The sequence below is a fragment of the Oncorhynchus gorbuscha genome, linkage group LG04 (genome assembly GCF_021184085.1).
Source record: "Oncorhynchus gorbuscha isolate QuinsamMale2020 ecotype Even-year linkage group LG04, OgorEven_v1.0, whole genome shotgun sequence".
Taxonomy (NCBI): domain Eukaryota; kingdom Metazoa; phylum Chordata; class Actinopteri; order Salmoniformes; family Salmonidae; genus Oncorhynchus; species Oncorhynchus gorbuscha.
The window spans coordinates 31,072,614-31,089,816 of NC_060176.1; the positions used below are offsets into that span (position 1 = coordinate 31,072,614).

A 17,203-nucleotide genomic window follows, 5' to 3' on the forward strand; every position below is an offset into this window, starting at 1 on the left:
TCAAATGGCTACTATTTGCATTGTGTCCCCCCCCCCCCTATAATCCCTATTTTTACCCTACTGCTACTCTCTGTTCATCAAATATGCATAGTCACTTTAACCATATCTACATGTACAAACTACCTCAATCAGCCTGATTAACCAGTGTCTATGTAGCCTCGCTAGTTTTATAGCCTCGCTACTGTATATAGCCTGTCTTTTTACTGTTGTTTTATTTCTTTACCTACCATTTGTTCACCTAATACCTTTTTTGCACTATTGGTTAGAGCCATTAAGTAAGCATCTCACTGCGCACGTGACAAACTTTGATTTGATTTGGGTCAAAACCTCTGCCACTCCAACCTTGACTTCCACTGTTACTTGTTGCGCATGGAGGGGTCAATGTGCGGGAAGAATGCCATATAAGGACACATTGGTTATACCAGAACTGTGATTTGGTGAATAATGTCATTGCTCTTATTGAAATTGCCACAAAAAAATCTAATTTAAATCATTGTTCAAAACAAAGATGCATTTGGCCTTGTCACGTTCTGACCTCAGTTCTTTTATTATGTCTTTGTTTTTAGTATGGTCAGGGCGTGAGTTGGGTGGGTTGTCTACGTTCCGTTTTCTATGTTGTATTTGCGTATGGCCTGGTATGGTTCTCAATCAGAGGCAGGTGTCGTTAGTTGTCTCTGATTGAGAATCATACTTAGGTAGCCTTTTCCCACTTGTGTTTCGTGGGTGTTTGTTTTCTGTCTCTGTGTGTTCACCAGAGACACCAGTCTGCCCTGATCGTTTTCGTTCATTCTCCTTGTTATTTCGTTTTTGATGTTCAATGTTAATAAATTATCAACATGGACACGTACCACACTGCATATTGGTCCGATCCTTCATACTCCTAGTCAGAGGAAGGCGAATATCGTTACAGAAACACCCACCACCAAAGGACCAAGCAGCATGGTAACGGGCAGCAGCAGCGATCTCAGGACTCCTGGTCATGGGAGGAGATTCTGGACGGCAAGGGACCCTGGGCACAGGCTGGGGAATATCGCCGCCCCAAGGCAGAGCTGGAGACAGCGAAAGCTGAGAGGCAGCGGTATGAGGAGGCAGCACGGCAGCGTGGCTGGAAGCCCGAGAGGCAGCCCCAAAAATGTATTGAGGGGGAACACGGGGAGTGTGGAGAAGTCCGGTAGGAGACCTGCGCCAACTCCCCGTGCTTACTGTGGTGAGAGAGGGACCGGGCAGGCACCGTGTTATGCCGTGAGGCGCATGGTGTCCCCGGTGCGCAGGCATAGCCCGGTGCATTACAGCGCAGTGCCTCGTATCGGCCGGGCTAGGTTGGGCATCAAGCCACGTGGAGCCGGCTCAGCGCATCTGGTCTCCAGTGCGTCTCCTCTGGCGGGGGTACATGGCACCAGCCCTACGCATGGTGTCCCCGGTTCGCCAGCACAGCCCAGTGCGGGCTATTCGACCTCGCCTCACTGGCCTGCCTATGGGGAGCAATTCAGCCAGGTAGGGCTGTGCAAGCTCGGTGCTCGAGACCTCCAGTGCGCCTTCACGGTCCGGTCTATCCGGTGCCACCTCCACGCACCAGCCCTCCGGTGGCAGCCCCCCACACCAGGCTGTCTCTCCGTCTCCTCCCTACAGGTGCTCCCGCCTGTCCTGAGCTGCCAGAGTTTCCAGTCTGTCCTGAGCTGCCAGAGTCTCCAGTCTGTCCTGAGCTGCCAGAGTCTCCAGTCTGTCCTGAGCTGCCAGAGTCTCCAGTCTGCCCTGAGCTGCCAGAGTCTCCAGTCTGCCCTGAGCTGCCAGAGTCTCCAGTCTGCCCTGAGCTGCCAGAGTCTCCAGTCTGCCCTGAGCTGCCAGAGTCTCCAGTCTGCCCTGAGCTGCCAGAGTCTCCAGTCTGCCCTGAGCTGCCAGAGTCTCCAGTCTGCCCTGAGCTGCCAGAGTCTCCAGTCTGCCCTGAGCTGCCAGAGTCTCCAGTCTGCCCTGAGCTGCCAGAGTCTCCAGTCTGCCCTGAGCTGCCAGAGTCTCCAGTCTGCCCTGAGCTGCCAGAGTCTCCAGTCTGCCCTGAGCTGCCAGAGTCTCCAGTCTGCCCGTCCTGAGCTGCCAGAGTCTCCAGTCTGCCCGTCCTGAGCTGCCAGAGTCTCCAGTCTGCCCTCCCGTCCTGAGCTGCCAGAGTCTCCAGTCTGCCCTCCAGTCTGCCCGCCTGAGCTGCCAGAGTCTCCAGTCTGCCCGTCCTGAGCTGCCAGAGTCTCCAGTCTGCCCGTCCTGAGCTGCCAGAGTCTCCAGTCTGCCCGTCCTGAGCTGCCAGAGTCTCCAGTCTGCCCGTCCTGAGCTGCCAGAGTCTCCAGTCTGCCCGTCCTGAGCTGCCAGAGTCTCCAGTCTGCCCTGAGCTGCCAGAGTCTCCAGTCTGCCCTGAGCTGCCAGAGTCTCCAGTCTGCCCGTCCTGAGCTGCCAGAGTCTCCAGTCTGCCCGAGCTGCCTGAGCTGCCAGAGTCTCCAGTCTGCCCTGCCAGAGTCTCCAGTCTGCCCTGAGCTGCCAGAGTCTCCAGTCTGCCCTGAGCTGCCAGAGTCTCCAGTCTGCCCGTGCCTGAGCTGCCAGAGTCTCCAGTCTCCAGTCCCCGTCCTGAGCTGCCAGAGTCTCCCGTCTGCCCGTCCTGAGCTGCCAGAGTCTCCCGTCTGCCCCGTCCTGAGCTGCCAGAGTCTCCCGTCTGCCCGTCCTGAGCTGCCAGAGTCTCCCGTCTGCCCGTCCTGAGCTGCCAGAGTCTCCCGTCTGCCCGTCCTGAGCTGCCAGAGTCTCCCGTCTGCCCGTCCTGAGCTGCCAGAGTCTCCCGTCTGCCCGTCCTGAGCTGCCAGAGTCTCCAGTCTGCCCGTCCTGAGCTGCCAGAGTCTCCAGTCTGCCCTGAGCTGCCAGAGTCTCCAGTCTGCCCTGAGCTGCCAGAGTCTCCAGTCTGCCCTGAGCTGCCAGAGTCTCCAGTCTGCCCTGAGCTGCCAGAGTCTCCAGTCTGCCCTGAGCTGCCAGAGTCTCCAGTCTGCCCTGCCCTGAGCTGCCAGAGTCTCCAGTCTGCCCTGAGCTGCTGAGCTGCCAGAGTCTCCAGTCTGCCCTGAGCTGCCAGAGTCTCCAGTCTGCCCTGAGCTGCCAGAGTCTCCAGTCTGCCCTGAGCTGCCAGAGTCTCCAGTCTGCCCTGAGCTGCCAGAGTCTCCAGTCTGCCCTGAGCTGCCAGAGTCTCCAGTCTGCCCTGAGCTGCCAGAGTCTCCAGTCTGCCCTGAGCTGCCAGAGTCTCCAGTCTGCCCTGAGCTGCCAGAGTCTCCCGTCTGCCCGTCCTGAGCTGCCAGAGTCTCCCGTCTGCCCGTCCTGAGCTGCCAGAGTCTCCCGTCTGCCCGTCCTGAGCTGCCAGAGTCTCCCGTCTGCCCGTCCTGAGCTGCCAGAGTCTCCCGTCTGCCCGTCCTGAGCTGCCAGAGTCTCCCGTCTGCCCGCCCTGAGCTGCCAGAGTCTCCCGTCTGCCCGTCCCTGAGCTGCCAGAGTCTCCCGTCTGCCCTGAGCTGCCAGAGTCTCCCCCTGTCTGCCCGCCCTGAGCTGCCAGAGTCTCCCGTCTGCCCGTCCCCTGAGCTGCCAGAGTCTCCCTGCCCTCTGCCCGTCCTGAGCTGCCAGAGTCTCCCTGCCCTCTGCCAGAGTCTCCAGTCTGCCCTGAGCTGCCAGAGTCTCCCTGTCTGCCCGTCCTGAGCTGCCAGAGTCTCCCTGCCCTCTGCCAGAGTCTCCAGTCTGCCCTGAGCTGCCAGAGTCTCCCTGCCCTCTGCCCTCCAGTCCTGAGCTGCCAGAGTCTCCCTGCCCTCTGCCCTCCAGTCTGCCCTGAGCTGCCAGAGTCTCCCGTCTGCCCGTCCTGAGCTGCCAGAGTCTCCCCTGAGCTGCTCTCCCGCCCGTCCTGAGCTGCCAGAGTCTCCCGTCTGCCCGTCCTGAGCTGCCAGAGTCTCCCGTGAGCTGCCCCCGTCTGCTGAGCTGCCAGAGTCTCCCGTCTGCCCGTCCTGAGCTGCCAGAGTCTCCCGTCTGCCCGTCCTGAGCTGCCAGAGTCTCCCGCCCGTCCTGTCAGCCAGCTGAGCTGCTGCCCGTGAGCTGCCAGAGTCTCGTCCGTCAGCCAGAGTCTCCCGTCTGCCCGTCCTGAACTGCCAGCTGCCAGAGTCTCCCGCCTGCTTCACTCCGGAGCTGCCGGAGTCTCCCGCTGCCAGAGTCTCCCGTCTGCAGCCGGTGCGCCCTCACTCCGAGCTGCCAGGAGTCTCCAGTCCGGTGCCCCTGGAGCTGCCAGAGTCTCCCGTCTGCCCTGAGCTGCCAGAGTCAGGAGAAGGACTATGGTGGAGTGGGGGTCTGCCCTGAGAACTGCCACCTCCCCAACCCTGACCCTGCCCTAGAGTCTTTGGAATCTCCCATCCGTCCGGTGCTGCCGGAATCTCCCGTCCATTCGGGACCCGTGGCTTGGGTCCCCAGTCCGAGGCTGGCGGCGAGGGTCACCGCGTTAAAGAGGCCACGGAGGCGGGTAAAGAGACGGAGAAGGACTATGGTGGAGTGGGGTCCACATCCCGTGCCAGAACTGCCACCGCGGACAGACACCAACCCAGACCCTCCCCTATAGGTTTAGGTTTTACGGCCGGAGTCCGCACCTCTGTCACGTTCTGACCTTAGTTATTTTATTATGTCTTTGTTTTTAGTATGGTCAGGGTGTGAGTTGTATGTGTTGTCTATGTTCCATTATCTATGTTGTGTTTGCGTTTGGCCTGGTATGGTTCTCAAATAGAGGCAGGTGTCGTTAGATGTCTGATTGAAAATCATACCTAGGTAGCCTTTTCCCACTTGTGTTTCGTGGGTGTTTGTTTTCTGTCTTTACCAGACAGAACTGTTTAGTTTTCATTCGTTCTCCTTGTTATTTTGTTGTTGGTGTTAAATGTTAATAAATTATCAACATGGACACGTAACACGCTGCATATTGGTCCAATCCTTCATACTCCTCGTCAGAGGAAGACTAATATTGTTACAGGCCTAGTTATTTTTTTTCTAGTCTAGGCTGCAGAATTATTTTCGAATTGGAAGGGCTATGTTTCTCTTGTCCATAGAAATACTCAGATACAGAGCGTGCTGCTTAGACCACTGTGCCACAGCCGTTCACAATTCTCTAGCAAGCAGGGAGAGTACTTAATCAAAGCAGTGCATTGTTTTTAATTATTTTGTTTTAAGCCTTTCCCAAACCACCTTAACCTTAGCCACTCAGAATTAACCATGTAATTTGCGGAATTAATATGTAAAAAAAAAAAAAAAGACATTCATCCAATTATGGAAAATTACAAAGTGAAACTATGAGATCAGGTTGATAGTATAGTCTGCTTTACGCTAAATCTGGAGAAGAAAAAAACTATGACCTGACTGGTAGGAAAGAAAATAATTTCTTCGGTTTCAGGCCAAATGATAATAAAGGTGTCAATTGCAGAATATGCAAAGATATTATCGGGGATAGGGATGGATGGACGATAAACCTGTCAACATTTAAAAGTCCATCATCCTGCTGAGTTAGCTACTCGGGAGTAGGAAAGATGAATATGCTGGTGTTCCTTGACAGAAGTCTTTCGGTAGGCCGAAGACATGGTAAAATAAAAAGTACTAGACCTAATAGTTCCTCATTGCACTTTTTAATTTAATTTGAAATGTAGCATATATTTAATTCTTGATGCACCTTACTTGAAAAATAATTTTCATACTTATTTTGTTATGGCTACTTAATTTTGTAACTTTTGGGTTTGTACAGTATGATTGGCAAGTTATATCCTAATAGGCCTATTCATTTGAATAATTTTTAAGTGTTATAAAGAGTGATATAAATAATTGTTTGTTTTTATTTTATTTTATATTTAGGATTTTTACAGTTCGATAGGCAAAAGGCATAGCCTAAGGATAATAGACCTACTCGTTTTTAGCCTAAGCCCAGGTTCATTCAAGTGTTATAAAGAATGTTATAGGCTAAATTGCCCTTTACGCAATTCAAGGACATTAATAAACACTTCGACAATATTATAAATATTGGTTTAAATTGTCAAAATAACATATACTGCAACTTTTATTGACTATTTGATTTGCAAAGAGGGACCTTTCGATGGCACAATTTATTTTTGGTCAGGTTAAGCAGCTGTTTAAATTTCCTATTCGATTAGTCTATCCTGGAATTGTTTGATCTATCCCAGAATTGTTTGTTGTTTGTTCTGCGTAAAATAGTCAGAATTAAAACAGAGTTTGACCAGTCTTGATTAGTCGGCTCTGGAAGGTAATGGTTCTTTACACATGCTAATAGCCTCTAACACCTTGTCTATTATACTCATATCACACCCCAGTTCACCTCAGCAGGCAATCTACTCCAAACATTTATTTAGTAGTCCTTCAACCAAGTTCAGACATTTAAAAAAGGTCTTAAGAATGATAGATTATAAAGTTAATTGAGTCTATATTCATACAATCATCAATGAAAGATCCAACATCAAAGTTTACTTAAAGTGTATTTTAAAATAGCAACACACTTAAAACAATAAGATGAAAAAAAACAAGCATGGCAATAATAGACATCAAATGTTATGAAAGAATATAAAACACATTGATTAATGTCCAAGCTAAAAAGGCAAATAGGATTTTAACACCTCAAGCAGTTTCACAGTACAATGCAAAGTTCTGTAAAAAAATAAAGAAGGAAAATAAAACATATAAAAAATATGAAACACAAACAATGATGAATAATCAAACATTTTTTATCGCTACAATTTAAGAAATAAACAGTTGCTTTGCTCGCAAATTCCCAATGCTAGCCCCCTTGACTTCTCATAGCTTCACCTCCAAGTAGGCTAAACAAGTCTTACAAGCCCTAATTTTGTCGCATCTGGACTACTGCCCAGTCAGGTCAAGTGCCACAAAGAGGGACATAGGCAAATTACAGTTAGCCAAGAACAAAGCAGTATGGCTGGCCCTTAAATGTACATGGAGAGCTAACATCAATGACATGCATGTCAATCTCTCCAGGCTCAAAGTAGATGAGAGATTGATTGAATCACTACTTGTCTTTATTAGAGGTATTGACTGAGCTGTCTGTGCAAATGACTAGCACACAGTTCAGACACCCATGCAGACACCCCACAATACATGCCACAAGGGGACTCTTCACATCCCCCAAGTCCAAAACAGACTCCGGGAAACTCACTGTACCACACAGAGCCATGACTACATGGAACTCTACTTCACATCAAGTAACTCATAAGTCGCTCTGGATAAGAGCGTCTGCTAAATGACTTAAATGTAATGTAAATGTAAGAGGTAAAATAATAAAAAAATATTTAAAAAACAACACTTTACGGAACGCAAACTGTGAGGAGACACACACACACACACACACACACACACACAAAGACACACACACATAAGCTAGCACACATTCATACATTGTAATATTGTTGAATGTTTGTATTATACATTTTGCAGTGTAGATATGTTGTGGTGTAATTGTATTTTTTCCGGATTCCCATTAGCTGCTGCCAATGCAACGGTTACTCAATTTTTTGTTTTCTGTGTGACGTAAGTTTCTTAATGTGTTTGGACCCCATGAAGAGTACCTGTTGCCTTGAGAGCAGCTAATGGGGATCATTAATAAAAACAAACACAAATACAAAATCCCTAAAAAGCAGCCCTGCTTGAAACTGGTACTACAGTTACTGTCTCTGTAATCCTGGCAAATTGCACTTTTTACCGGCAATATGCACAGCGCTTCATAATTCTCTGAACTGGAATAAACTGTGCCTTGCCCCAAACCTCAACAGGGGGCTTGAAATTATATTGATTCAGATGTTTCAGGAACCAATTTACATGAGCAATGAGATGAGAAATGTGTGTGTTTTCATGTGCTGGATCAACAAGCACATCACAAGAGAACAACTGTGTTACTATGCCTGGTGTTAGCTCTACATCTGGTTGAATGTGCCCATCTGTCTGTCAGTGCCTACCACTTTATAGTACACATGAATCGGAGGGCCTGTTGTCCAGACCTCTGGCAGTCTCTATGGGGGTGCCACAAGGGTTCAATTCTTGGGCCGACTCTTTTCACTGTATATATCAATGATGTCGCTCTTGCTACTGGTGATTCTCTGATACACCTCTATGCAGACGACACAATTTTGTATACTTCTAGCCCTTCTTTGGACACTGTGTTAACAAACCTCCAGACGAGCTTCAATGCCATACAACACTCCTTCTGTGGCCTCCAACTGCTCTTAAATGCTAGTAAAACTAAATGCATGCTCTTCAACTGATCGCTGCCCACACCCGCCCGCCCGACTAGCATCACTACTCTGGGCGGACTTAGAATATGTGGACAACTACAAATACCTAGGTGTCTGGTTAGACTGTAAACTCTCCTTCCAGACTCACATTAAGAATCTCCAATCCAAAATAAAATCTAGAATTGGCTTCCTCTTTCGCAACAAAGCCTCCTTCACTCATGCTGCTAAACATACCCGGGTAAAACTGACTATCTTACCGATCCTTGGCTTCGGCGATGTCATTTACAAAATAGCCTCCAACACTCTACTTAGCAAATTGGATGTAGTCTATCACAGTGCCATCTGTTTTGTCACCAAAGCCCCATATACCACCCACCACTGCAACCTGTATGCTCTTGTTTGCTGGCCCTCGCTTCATATTCATATTCATATGTCGCACTGCTTTGCTTTATCTTGGCCAGGTCGCAGTTGTAAATGAGAACTTGTCCTCAACTGGCCTACCTGGTTAAATAAAGGTGAAATAAAAAATGTTTAAAAAAAATGAAGAGCGAAAACCTCTACTTTGATCAGTGCTTATAACCTTTCCCAGCATATCTATCTTATCAGGTTGTTATGTCAACTGTCCAATGGTGAGTTCATTGTTTGGATACATTAATGTGAAGACACTATACAGATAATTCTACCATCACTTGCTATGACAAACGGCTATTTAGGGGGCAGGCAAACAATGTCTGAGGTCACTGCGCATTCAACACTGGTCAGATCCTTATGCTCACTCTGATCAATGGCATGTAAATACTTGGTACCATCAGGACCTACAGTGGGGCAAAAAAGTATTTAGTCAGTCACCAATTATGCAAGTTCTCCCACTTAAAAAGATGAGAGAGGTCTGTAATTTTCATCATAGGTACACTTCAACTATGACAGACAAAATTAGAAAAAAAATCCAGAAAATCAGACTCTGTGTGAAATGAACGCAAGAGATGACACAATTTCACCTGGTTAATATTGCCTGCTAACCTGGATTTCTTTTAGCTAAATATGCAGGTTTAAAACAATATACTTCTGTGTGTTGATTTTAAGAAAGGCATTGGTGTTTATGGTTAGGTACAGTCGTCCAAAAATGTGTGCTTTTTTCGCAAATGCACTTTTGTTAAATCATCCCCCAGCGTTGCATTGATTATATGCAATACAGGACACGCTAGATAAACTAGTAATATCATTAACCATCTGTAGTTATAACTAGTGATTATGATTGATTGATTGCTTTTTATAAGATAAGTTTCATGCTAGCTAGTAACTTACCTTGGCATCTACTGCATTCGCGTAACAGGCAGTCTCCTTGTGGAGTGCAACGAGAGGCAGGTGGTTATAGCGTTGGACTAGTTAACTGAAAGATTGCAAGATTGAATCCCCCGAGCTGACAAGGAGAAAATCTGTCTTTCTGCCCCTGAACAAGGCAGTTAACCCACCGTTCCTAGGCCGTCATTGAAAATAAGAATGTTTTTTTAACTGATTTGCCTAGTTAAATAAAATGTATAAAAAATTAATAAAAATAAATAACAAAAAAATCGGCAAAATCGGCACCCAAAAATACCAATTTCCAATTCTTATAACTTGAAATCGGCCCTAATTAATCGGCCATTCCGATTAATTGACCGACCTCTACACCAGAGGTCTCTTCACAATCCCCAAGTCAAGAACATACTATGGAGGGGCACAGTACTATGTAGAGCCATGGCAACATGGAACTCTATTCCCCATCAAGTAACTAATGCAAGCAGAAGAATCAGATTAAAAAAAACAGACAAAAATACACCTTATAGAACAGACACAGAGAGACACACACACACAGATTCAGACACGCATACACACACGCTAGCACACTCACTCTACACACACACGTACATTTTGTATTGTAGATGCAGTGGGGAAAAAGCATTTAGTCAGCCACCAATTGTGCAAGTTCTCCCACTTTAAGATGAGAGAGGCCTGTAATGTTCATCATAGGTACACTTCAACTATGACAGACAAAATGAGAAAAATACATCCACAAAATCAGATTGTAGGAATTTGAATGAATTTATTTGCAAATTATGGTGGAAAATAAGTATTTGGTCACCTACAAACAAGCAAGATTTCTGGCTCTCACAGACCTGTAACTTCTTCTTTAAGAGGCAAATCTGTCCTCCACTCGTTACCTGTATTAATGGCACCTGTTTGAACTTGTTGTCAGTATAAAAGACACCTGTCCACAACGTCAAACTGTCACACTCCAAACTCCACTATGGCCAAGACCAAAGAGCTGTCAAAGGACACCAGAAATAAAATTGTAGACCTGCACCAGGCTGGGAAGACAGAATCTGTAATAGGTAAGCAGCTTGGTTTGAAGAAATCAATTGTGGGAGCAATTATTAGGAAATGGAAGACATACAAGACCACTGATAATCTCCCTCGATCTGGGGCTCCACGCAAGATCTCACCCCGTGGTGTCAAAATGATCACAAGAACGGTGAGCAAAAATCCCAGAACAACACAGGGGGACCTAGTGAATGACCTGCAGAGAGCTGGGACCAAAGTAACAAAGCCTACCATCAGTAACACACTACGCCGCCAGGGACTCAAATCCTGCAGTGCCAGACGTGTCCCCCTGCTTAAGCCAGTACATGTCCAGGCACATCTGAAGTTTGCTAGAGAGCATTTGGATGATCCAGAAGAAGATTGGGAGAATGTCATATGGTCAGATGAAACCAAAATAAAACTTTTTGGTAAAAACTCAACTCGTCATGTTTGGAGGACAAAGAATGCTAAGTTGCATCCAAAGAACACCATACCTACTGTGAAGCATGGGGGTGGAAACATCATGCTTTGAGGCTATTTTTCTGCAAAGGGACCAGGACGACTGATCCGTGTAAAGGAAAGAATGAATGGGGCCATGTATCGTGAGATTTTGAGTGAAAACCTTCCATCAGCAAGGGCATTGAAGATGAAACGTGGCTGGGTCTTTCAGCATGACAATGATCCCAAACACACCGCAACGAAGGAGTGGCTTCGTAAGAAGCATTTCAAGGTCCTGGAGTGGCCTAGCCAGTCTCCAGATCTCAACCCCATAGAAGATCTTTGGAGGGAGTTGAAAGTCTGTGTTGCCCAGCAACAGCCCCAAAACATCACTGCTCTAGAGGAGATCTGCATGGAGGAATGGACCAAAATACCAGCAACAGTGTGTGAAAATCTTGTGAAGACTTACAGAAAACGTTTGACCTCTGTGATTGCCAACAAAGGGTATATAACAAAGTATTGAGGTAAACTTTTGTTATTGACCAAATACTTATTTTCCACCATAATTTGCATATAAATTCATAAAAAATCCTACAATGTGATTTTCTGGATTTTTTTTCAAATTTTCTCTGTCATAGTTGAAGTGTACATTTGATGAACATTTACAGCCCTCTCTCATCTTTTTAAATGGGAGAACTTTCACAATTGGTGGCTGACTAAATACTTTTTTGCCCCACTGTATATGGTTGGGTAATAATGATATATGATGTACTGTTTTATCTTTGTTTTATGTGTGAGTGCCTTAATGTGTTTGGACCGCAGGAAGAGTAGCTGCTGCCTTGGCAGGAGCTAATGGGGTTCCCTAATAAATACAAAATACAAAGGCAAACAAGCCAAGCATTTTGACTACTCAGTCCCCTCATATGTCCGGGCTGTGCGTTACGATGACCTCTCGGCTGCCATCCAACTTCTGACACCGATGTAGCAAACAGCGAGGCAGTGCAGTGATTGGCAATCACCCTACACATTGGGCCACTTGTTAGGAATTGCAATATGGCTCATATCATGAGGATTGTTACAATACATAGGTGATGTGATGATGATTAGTTCACCATCTGTTACCAACATTTTACCAAACATATTCTGGATAATCCTACAACCATGAGTCCGAGCTTGGGTAACCTACATCTTACAAATGAAATTAGTTTACCAAACGTTCTCAAGATTCCATGCTAAAATAAAACACATTACTGCAATTCACTGATAAATCAAACAGTGATCTAGCAATCAATTAATTCACAAATGGAGAAAGGAAGTATACAGTACCTCGAAATAAGAAGGCTTTGCTATTGTTGTGAAGCCCTGCCACTTGGGTAATTCCATAAATTGCATTTGCGAAGTCAAGTTCATTGATGATATCTATCTGGTAGTCGGGATCTATTCCAAAGCCGATAACTGTAGGGGGGAAATATTATTTAGACATTGTCACACATTGGGTGCACAGTTACTATCACACATCCTCCCACCTATATGATGTGTATAACGTACATAATAAGCAAGGCACTTCTTTAATGATTGAGTTTGAGAATCAAACTTCAGCGTCTGCATGATACAACGAATTGCAACACAGTCAAATACATGCAGTCAAATACATGGGGATTGAATCCATGCGATTTCAAAGCACCTTCACCAAGGTACAGTGGCAATCATATCAGAGACAAAACGCGTAACTTGCATGGCACTAGACATCAGATACCATATAATGACAGATAATTTTAAATGAAAGTCTACATAATCCAAATGTTAGGCTTATTGTTGCATGGGAACAAATTGACTGCTGCATCAACCTGTGCGACACCTGTAATTTCTGTAAGGACTTTTGCGCGTTATACAGATGTGGTCTGACACAACAACAAACCCTACGATTTAGGAGATGATAACTATGCTATTTATCTGTACTATAAAACGAATTTTAAAAACATGTGATTTATTTAAAAAAATCGATGAGGGGCAAATTGATTTTTTTAAATTAATTGATTAATAAAAAACCTACGAGAGACAAAATAAGGATCGAGAAGCTTGCGCGCAAGTTGCTAATTAGGCTATGTAGAAGGAGATCGTGGGTGCGCATTAAAAACCAATTGCTGACAGAGCTGATAATGATACCTAAACAATATGTAAACTAACTGCATATGGCCCAGTGTGACACCTACCTGGTTTCGCAAGGAGCACTACCGATAACAAAGCCACGTAAATATCCATTTGTATGAAGTTGAACTGTACAGTTTCCTCAGAAATATTCGCCGTCGATCGCTTCGTTAGCAATCCACTTGCTCGGGTCTGTCTGCAAACTGCGCTCGTCTCACGGTTGCTGGGTGCAGAGGCTCGGAGCGTTCCACATCATGGAAATAGGGGTTCTTTCGGCGCGCACGTAAATTTTCTTGAATTTACTCGAAATACTATTTCCATCTATTCAATAGGCGATATTATTCACAAACCTTGGCGAAGTCCACATTACCAATCCTCCTGGATTCAAATTAATCTATAGACGACATGTTTGCGCGGCGAAAATGAACCTTAATCCTCCCCTTTCAGTGACGATAGACACGTCCAATTCTGGAGGTGACGCTGGGGACCTGTAATAAGAGTTGGGATTCTAACAAGTAGGCTACATGTAATTACATAGCCTATTTGTTACGAATAATCATCTCTTACATAGCCTTTGCTCTTTTTTTGCAGATAATCAGATGCAGTATTTTTCACAACAGAAAAGGTCTATTGAAAATGAAAATGAGATTAATTGAATCAGGCTGACTTCTTTAACCAGCTAAATCATAGTCAGGTCCTCATGAATGTGTATTTTTTTCGGGACTTCACGCTGTTAGCCTACATTCAATCCATAAACCCCTGACATGTGTCCGTCTCCTCGCTTTCCTCCCTTACCTCTAACTCGATCAATCTCTCCCTCCCTCTCGCCCTCACCACTGGGATACTGAAGGCTTCTTATAAGCACTCCAACCCATCTTCCTCCTGGGAGCTGTCCTTGTTGGATACCATTAATCACGCTCCTAGCTTCTCCAGTGCAGGTAATATCACATCCCAAATGGCATCCTGTTCCCTACTGTGCGCTACTTTTTACACGGGGCTCTGATAATGCTTTGATCAAAATGTGTGCACTATGTATAGAATTGATTGTCATGTGGGATGCAACCAATATGTGCAGTGTGTATAGTCAGGTTACCTGCATCAACACAAGCCATGCGCTGACATTGAAACAAGTACATTTATTCAGCGATTTTGGCATTTATGCACGGCCACATCTATAGCACAACAGTAGCTATGATACCCGTTTGGCAATCTCGTTCAGAAGATGACTGGGAATTTTACAGGAGTGTCATTTTAATTGGAGTCACTAACTATGTTTCCATCCACAGTTGTTATGCGAATAAAGTCATAGCTATCAAAAAAAATAATGACAGCTGTGATGGAAACGTTTCGGTAAAATGTTATGAATTCCGACATATAATTTTTTCGTTGGACATGGTGGGATCTTTTTGGTGTCTGTAAAATGAATTATTCAACAAATGTCGGTGAAAATGCCTTTATGTGCAAATACCGATATAATAACCGTATAGAAGTGAATTTGGAGTCACGCGATGACATATTGTGTGGTCCTACCACTACGACTTGGGAAAGCATGCTTATTGGGCTACAGATTAAATAAGTTATGATGAACTTCACAAGGTGGTAAAAGTCCAAGGTGATAAGCTTGATCCTCATTTCCAATAAATATCTTGCTCTTTTTCCATAATAATCACATAATGTAGTCTATAGCCTGCCTGCACTGTAGTTGTTGGCTCGAGCGCAAGTGCCAATAGTGGGCACATTGACTATATAACACAACATTGTTTTGTGACAAAACCATCAATAGTGATGAAAATGTGATGGACATCCATTTAACTTATTCATTTATTCATTTAATAACTGTAAAAGTAATTTATGTGCACTACGTCATCATCCACATAATTTTATCCATAACAATTCAATTTGATGGAAACATCTCTGGTGGGAAAATGCCATACTGTTTTTATGCAGATTTTTGAATATTGGATGGAATCCTAGATACTGTTGCAAAGGGATCGGTAGCTAGGTTTCCATCCAATTAGCAACAGAATTTCATTCTAGAATCTAAATAAAGAAAATATTAGCATTTTCCCACGTGTGATGTGTTTCCAGCAAAAGGACTTGTTGCAGATAAAAAATAAGAGCGTGATGACGTAGTGTGGACAAAATCTAGCTTTTCGCTTAAGTTTTCATGTACCGAATAAAAATCAAAAGTTCAGTGTGTTTCCATCCCATTTTCAATTCTACCAATAGCTTTGACACGAACACTGTTGCATTCAATAGCAAATGTGCCTCCTCTGGTCTTGGCATGTGCGCTCCAACCAACAGCTTGCAGATACTGTGCATGTAGGCTACTCTACATTATTATGGATAAAAGCAAGAGTATTTGTATTTGTCAAACAGCAGTCAAGCATCGAGTCACCAGAATAAGACCCTCAATATTTATTGTAAAGAAGCATCAAGATCACTGTTCACTTTCACCAAACTGTGAAGTTCATCATCATTTATTTAATCTGTAGCCTAATAAACTGCATGGTTTCCCGAGTCTAGTGGGATGAGTTTGGGGAAGATAATTTGTACCATAAAATGCACCTTTATAATAAAGCATTACATGCATAATCGTATTTACCGTTACTTTCGAGAACAGTGTTGTCCCGCTAATTGATTGCAATTTGAAACATTTGCGCTTATAACCTACTTACTGCCTTGTGTGCATTGTTGCACTTATGTGAAAAAAATAGGCAAATAGTTTATCAACTTTTTAAGCTAAACGATCAGCCTCATTGCTTTTTTGATGTGTGTGGTTGTATTGATTTGGGATCTATCGCATCCCATACTGTCCCAGAGTATGTTTGGAATATTTATTTATTGCAAGTTGACCAATAGAATAAGTTAACCTTTGTACTATGGGGGATAGTAGATTCACATAGTCTATTACTTTTGCTGTTCGTTAGGCCTACTCATCTTGTTCACTGACGAAAAGTAGGCTAAATGTGGACAGCTCGTAAAAATATGCCCCTCAGAATTCAATAAGAGGAACCAATCACGATGGGCATTGGCTACATCTGAGAGAGCCATGTGAGTTAGAGGTGCTTCGGGGAATGGCAGCCGGGAGAAGGGATTTATAATTAGCCTATTATATTCAGCCCAAGGGCACAACTGCCACTTTGGCTGCAAAGGGCATGGCTTTTTAGGGGGCATTACGGCCACACAAGGGAATGCCACCAGGAAATTTGAGGCCAGGTGAGAATATTATCAAGTGCTTGTCAAATTGTGAATGAGAGACTGATGAAGTGTGTGCAGCTTGCAATTTTTTTCAAATCATTATAATCCCATCATGCAGCCTTAGAATGTATTAAACATCAAAACATATAGCCCAACATTTGTATCACAACTAAAGTTGCATAAATAACTCTAAATGAAGAATATAGGAGGACCAGTTTCTTTGTTAATGTGTGCACTTCCTTTGAAATCATTTGGAGAAAATATCCTTTCTATTTTATTAAGCTATGTTCAACTGTATTCTTTATACTATAAAATACAAATCATTTCTAAGCAAATCTTGTCTGCTAAATTAACTAGTATAGCCCACAGCCATATGGCATAGCCATATCAGGGCCTAACATAAGGACAACTCAGAGTATGCTATTCTGTACTTGTGAAATACTTAATTTTCTTCATATCATGTTTCTTTAGACCTGGTTAAAATAAATAATTAATTTATTGTGATTGTGTGGGCTATATTAAATGGATTTATTAAACTTTTTTAAATGTAGATATTCCAAAGGTCTGCATCAGTGGATTGTAGGCTATGCGTGGAAGCAAGAAGATACTAAATATGTTTATGCTGATTAATGGTTAATTTTCTTGAGACCGGCAATTATTTGCTTGACATTTCCTGGCTGACAAAATGACCGCCACAGCCCTAGGGAGGACCACACAACATATCATTGTGTGACTCCAAGTTTATTTCGATATGATGGTTATAATATAAAAATTTGCACCTAAAGGCATTTCCACTGCAA

At 44.4% G+C, this 17,203-nt stretch overlaps 1 protein-coding gene across 1 annotated transcript in view; it reads right to left on the reverse strand.

Annotated features, from left to right (window-relative positions):
- The window catches only part of LOC124032968 (protein kinase C-binding protein NELL1-like), a 434,369-nt gene extending 420,976 nt beyond the window's left edge, over positions 1-13,393 (reverse strand). Inside the window, exons 1-2 of the mRNA XM_046344912.1 lie at positions 13,268-13,393; positions 12,381-12,509 (exon numbers count right to left, since the gene is read on the reverse strand). Coding sequence (XP_046200868.1) covers positions 12,381-12,509; positions 13,268-13,316 — 178 coding nt within the window. The 5' untranslated portion in view covers positions 13,317-13,393. The remainder of the gene's footprint in view (positions 1-12,380; positions 12,510-13,267) is intronic.
- Positions 13,394-17,203: the final 3,810 nt, after the last annotated feature.